This window comes from Miscanthus floridulus, chromosome 10 (assembly GCF_019320115.1).
Source record: "Miscanthus floridulus cultivar M001 chromosome 10, ASM1932011v1, whole genome shotgun sequence".
Taxonomy (NCBI): domain Eukaryota; kingdom Viridiplantae; phylum Streptophyta; class Magnoliopsida; order Poales; family Poaceae; genus Miscanthus; species Miscanthus floridulus.
Genome location: NC_089589.1, coordinates 71273864 through 71279808, shown reverse-complemented (window position 1 = coordinate 71279808; position 5945 = coordinate 71273864). Strand labels below are relative to the sequence as shown.

At 41.1% G+C, this 5945-nt stretch overlaps 1 protein-coding gene across 1 annotated transcript; it reads right to left on the bottom strand.

Annotated features, from left to right (window-relative positions):
- Positions 1 to 1877: 1877 nt before the first annotated feature.
- On the bottom strand, positions 1878 to 4856 carry LOC136484850 (uncharacterized). Its single transcript, XM_066481813.1, has 13 exons — positions 4650 to 4856; positions 4206 to 4343; positions 3957 to 4038; positions 3786 to 3862; positions 3569 to 3684; positions 3331 to 3448; positions 3131 to 3247; positions 2933 to 3024; positions 2779 to 2845; positions 2607 to 2688; positions 2414 to 2505; positions 2170 to 2313; positions 1878 to 2024 (listed from the first exon to the last, which is right to left on the bottom strand). The coding sequence occupies exons 1-13, from the start codon at positions 4854 to 4856 to the stop codon at positions 1878 to 1880; spliced, it is 1479 nt and encodes a 492-aa protein (XP_066337910.1).
- Positions 4857 to 5945: the final 1089 nt, after the last annotated feature.

The following is a 5945-nucleotide window of genomic DNA, read 5'->3' as shown; positions in this document are numbered from 1 at the left end:
GTGCATTCCTGATTCCTACATACCTTTTTTTTAAGAAAGAATTTTATTAATTCACAATCATTACATCGAGTTGATACAATAATTACGAACTTACTTTTGTCCTCTGCAAAAAGCACAGCCTAAACCAAACAAAAAAAAATGCCGGGCATTCTAATGACTATCAATCCTAAGACTAGATCCCCACCCATGTGTCCGAGAGAAAAACACTATGACCATTTGTGCTAATTGTTGCGATGCCGCCACCACCAAAGCCTGTGAAGTATGCTTCTAGAGGATAGACCATGTACGAAGCCAATGGCTAAACGAAGATACCACCTGCATAGGAGAATTACAATATTTTTTTCAAACTCCAAATTATTTCTACATAACCAAAGCAACCAACAAGTAGTTGCCACTCCCAGCAGAACTAAAGGTTTTAAAGTCCTCCCAAACGCCTGAAACCAACTCCCAAACATATGAGGAATACTACGAGGTTGAGGAAGACCAAGAGCAATATTTATGCAGCCCCAAATCACGCAGGCAAAACGATATTCAAAGAAAAGGTGTTTAATTGTCTCAGTTTTGTGACAAAAGCAACATTTTTCACTGCCATGCCAATTGCGTTTGGCTAAGTTATCCTTTGTTAGAATCACTCCTCTGCGAAGGTACCAAAGAAAACTTTTTATTTTTAATGGAATCCTTAACTTTCAAATAATTTTGTTTATGTTGGGAACATCTACACGAGTCATAGCTGAATAATGTGATTTCACCGAGGAATGTCCCTTTGGGTCCAAGTTCCAGTGAAACACGTCAGGCTCTTGTGTCAGCAAGATATTAGCAATGCGAGGATGTAGTTCATTCTAGGCTGCTAATTTAGATCCAATCAAATATAACATCTTCATGAAATGTTTAGAGGTGATGTACTGAAGACCTCAGCTACCGTATCATGCTTGTGCCGAGCGATGTTATATAAGCAAGGATATTGTTCGTTTAGAGGGGAGTTTCCGAGCCACTTATCCTCCCAAAATCTCACTTGGGATCCATGAAGGATCCAAAACGAAGAAAATCCTGTTTCACCTTCATAAGGCTAGCCCAAAAATGTGAGTCTTCATTTTCCCAATAAGCCTGAGATAATGTCTTAGAGTAAATATTTATTCCGAATTAAACATTGGCAAGTCCCATCTGTTGTAAGTAACTTGAAAAGGCATTTGCCAAGAAGTGTCGTGTTTCTAATAACCAGGTCATGAATTCCTAACCCCACCCCCCCCCCCCCACCCCCCCACCCCCCAATCTTTTGGTTGACAAAGTATGCTGCATTTGGCCAGACGATACTTCCTCTTTTGGTTATCGTTTTGCCAAAAAAAAAAAAAAAAAAAAAAACTAGAGAGGAAGTAGTCCAATTTCTTCGACACCCCTCTTGGAATTGCAAAAAAAGGACATCATGCATAATGGAAGACTACTGCTCAACACTGAGTTAATCAGTGTTAGATGGCCCTCTATTGATAGATGTTTCCCTTTCCAGCTGCTCAACCTCTTCTCAAAATGTTCTTCCATCTTTTTCCAATCCACATTCCTCAGCTTTCTAAAATGAATAGGAATCCCTAAATATGTCATAGGAAAATTTCCAGATTTACATCCAAAAAACTCAATATATTGGTCTTCTACTTCCTGGGCCTTGCCAAAGTAGTACACTTCACTTTTATGAAAATCTGTTGTGATCCCACTACTTGAAAATATACACAACATATTAATATCAACGTCCTCGAAGAAGCTTGAATGCTTGTGTTAATATCACATCAATCTTACAAAGTAATGTTACAGGGAGATAAACAAGCACATTTGTTACACATATTGCTTCTTTTTCATTGTACAAATAATAATGTGTCATTCAAAACTAATCATAGTTTCCAATAAATCCCTAATTTGTGCAAGACGCCTGCCGCAACACCCCAGAACACTATCTCACAGAATATGACATACAGCAGAGTTCCCAGATTCTGTGAGTGCCAGACATTGACGAACACATGCTTCACGATCCAATTGACCTGCAGAAATAGAAAGAAAGAAAGAAAGAAATCATCAAATGAAGTTCATTAGGCGACTGACACCAGCTAGCGGGGGCCTGGAACAAAAACGGCTACAAACCATGTTCTTATTATGCCAAATTAATAACCTCCACCCATTACTTACAAGATTGTTATCTTCCGACTCGTAGTACCATCCGTTCACAAATGCAGCCAGTATTCCCTGTGCTCCTAGGACAAACACAAGCATGGCGTTCATGCCTATCCACTCCAGGAAAAGGAATGGCGTCCTCAGTCCCCAGACATCAATCTGTCCATCAAAGCATAGATGTAAAGTTTTTTTATTTGTTATTTTCCTGTAACATGAAATCGAAGAAGTATCATGTCTAAAATGTATACATAAACCGTACCAGTATATAGAAAGCTGAAAGAACAATTCCTGCTGCACCGCCGGTAAAGCAGACATAGCTGAAGCTGTAGAGCTGCTTGTTGATTGGGATGGCTGCAGGAGCAGAGAACGAAATACATGTAAATCTCTGTCCAAGGATTGTGAATGGCAGCCCATGTCTCACAGAGTCACACTAAATATGCATGGATAAGTACCATTTGTGAAGTGTAGGATGATGGCGAGTACAAGGAGCGAAAACCCCATCAGAAGCCAGTGCTTCAGTCTCTCCTTGTGAGTCTGCAAAGAAGAAACTTTCTTGACCACATTGCATATATATATTTGCATTCACTAAGAAGTCACAGGCGGAAGCAAGCTTTCAAGAATAACCTTGAAATGGATTAAAACATGCCCATAATGTATCCCGATTGTCCCTGATAGTACTGACGATATTGAACTGAAAACGGAAAAGATCGTCAGATGCTTGAACGGTTGGCTGCAATTATTCTGCTTCTGTTAAGGTTGGCATATGTCAGATTTTCACCTTAACAAGCCTTCCGGTTCAAAAGGCGCAAGGCACCACGCTGGTGCATCAGATCGCAAGGGACCCATGTTAGGTGAGCTTGATGTACAATCCTGATCAAAGTAATTTCAGATATCCAATATAACAAAATATTCAGTGTGACAGGAAAAAGAAGGATCAATGCAATGACAATGGCAAGTAGTAAGAATTCTGTTGTACCTTTGACCGGATCCAAACTGGCTGTGTGTAGAGATGATTAATCCCCCAGACCTGCCTATCAACATAGCCAACAGCGTTGCAGGCTTGCTCCAGGCTGGCCCTCACACCACATTTTACCTGCACGAACAAGCAAAAACTGTATCAAATACGACACATTTCAGTGGATGATGGCATGGTATGCCCAGGAAAGTTGCGGATACCGTAAATTGTTTCCCGTCATTGACATCGCCATCATTGTGGTAAACAAAGCTCCAATCTGGGACATATAGTGAGAATGTTGTAACCATGTATATCACAAATGCAATGAAACCACCTAACCTGTTATTTCCAGAAAGCGTCAGGGATGTTACTCATTTCCAGAATCAAGAAAAAGCAAAATGGAAAGATATGTGCAGTCACAGTGTTATTGAACTATCAGGAAGAATAAGAATCGCATACCATTGCCATCGATACGCATTGAAAATGGCGTAAGGACCGGACCGCACCGTGGTAGGCCGTACCTTTACGGTGAATGCCTCTATCAGAGCAACAATGAAGTATACCAAAGCTATTCTCTGATGATCCAATGTGAAGAAAAGAAAAGAATCCAAGTTATTGCCATGATATATGTAAATCTGTAGGTGGCAAAAGAAAATTATTGGTGACTGAACCAAACCTGTAGGATGCCCATCCATCTGATCTTCTTCATGTCCACTCCATAAGAGAGGTCATCCGGAGCATGAGAATATCCACCTTTATACATATCAACATATCATCAAATCCAATACATATCAACATATCATCAATTCCAATACTACTGACAGAATCATAGTAATGGAAGAATTACCTTGGAGAAGCACACCCCAGAAGAGCATTTTCAGTGTTCTGATGGTAGTCTTCTTCACGGCGGCACCGATGTTTGGAACTCTCTGCAATCATGTCCATGTGATGTTCAGGTCTCTGCTAGCATGAAACATTCACTTGCTATTTTGCTCTGGCAATGTACACCATCTACTGTGACAAATAATCGACCGGCGCAGTGCAAGAACCTCTACATTATGGAAGTATCAGTTGAAGAGTGTATGTGCTTGCTCACCTTCAGTGCGAAGGCGATTGCAACACCAACTATGAAGAGGAAGAAGGGCATGACGAAGTCTGCCAGGGTGCAGCCGTTCCATGGTGAGTGGTCAATCCGCTCATAAGCCCCACCGGCATCGTCCACCAGTATCATAAGCTGCAAGCAAGGAAATTCAACAGTTTATATGATGGCATTTAAATAATTCTGTATTCATAAAACGAGGGCTCTGAATACATCACAGATCCTAGGAAAAACAAACGAAGATAGTTACTACTCCCAAACTCCTTGTCCTCATTTCCTCTCCCATAAAACGATGGAACTTTCTTAAATCATTTCTAATAAGGCCATGAAGGAGTTTGTGTCAATTAGAAATTAACACTGTGCCACAAAACAAAAACCAAACTTTTTGGATTAAATAAAGAAGCAAAAAGTAGATATGGGCCGATGGGTGTATGTATGTACCACAATGGTTAGCCCTCTGAAGGCATCAAGAGCTGCCACTCTCCTGCTCTTCTTCTTCTGCACATCCTCAGCCACAGCCACTCTCTCCCTCTCGATGTCCTCTCCCTTGCCATCACCATGCTCGGCATGGCCAACGTCAATGGCGTGCTGATGCTGCTCTGGACCCTTTTCACCATCTGATGCTGCTATCTCTTGCCCCTTCTCCATATCCACTGTCCAGCGGTATGTATGTAACTTGCTTAGACTCTAGCTCGAACTTGAAAATTGTAGCATTATAACATGGAATAGGATGCCCATAAAGGTGTCTTGTATACTTATCGATGAGATATGTATATGTTCAAGTGTGTCACATTCGTATATATACATACATACAGCTATCTAGTAGTTACAATAATTGTATGTGTCTTGCAGTCCACAAAGAGTTGTTTATTTTGGTATAACTAGTTTAGCTGCTAGCTAGATTAGTCTGGCAGGGTTGCCGTCCTGCAGTAGGTGAAGTCACTGTTTTCCACTGGAGTTTGTCACTTTCCACGATTCATTTCTTGGAGGGGGGCTTCATGTCCTCTGTTTCCAAGTGTCAAGACCTTGCAGATTCCACCATGTAAAATGCCTTCCCATGAAAACATAGCTATCAAGGGGACAAGTGTAAACTAAGATATGTTTGTGTGTTAGGCAATGCGCCCATGTTCTTTGGAACAACATATAAGATCAGGGATCATGGCAAAGCAAACTAAGGCCCCTTAGGAACGACCAAATCTTCCTGAATCCGAGGAAAGTTTGAACCGTTTCTTGCGAAAGTTTCATGTCAAAACAGATATAGATCCATCGAAATAATTTGACTAAAATGTGGCATGTGACTCAGTATATATATACAAGCTAATTATGTCCTCAAGGAGCGTTTGAAAACGATGTCTTACACCTGTACTTTGAGCTAAGTAGATGCACATATGAGCAAATTAAAGATTCTTACTCGAAAGCTAAGGAAGGCAAAAGTCAGATTTACAGGTTTAACAACAGGGGGTCGTCTAGGGCAAACAAACAGTCTCTATTTTTTAGGCATTCTTTATCTTGAAAAACGATGGAGCGAGCGTCACGTACGTACGTCGTCTTGGTATTGGAAAATCAGTCTGTGTGGAAGACGACGGCCATCGCCGGCTGCGTTCGGACGCCGCTACACATCTTTGTCATTGTCTTGGAGCGTCCAGTTGAGGATGTTGCTCCATCTGGACGTACTAGTACAATAATGCAATCGGTGATGACAGTGTTAGATTGATTTCCACCGACTCGGTCCATCGA

Coding starts and splice junctions, on each gene's coding strand:
- LOC136484850 (XM_066481813.1), bottom strand. CDS start 4,856: ATGGAGAAGGGGCAAGAGATAGCAGCATCAGATGGTGAAAAGGGTCCA. Junction 4,039..4,205: donor CAATCGCCTTCGCACTGAAG/GTGAGCAAGCAC, acceptor ACATGATTGCAG/AGAGTTCCAAACATCGGTGC. Junction 2,506..2,606: donor CATCCTACACTTCACAAATG/GTACTTATCCAT, acceptor CTGCTCCTGCAG/CCATCCCAATCAACAAGCAG.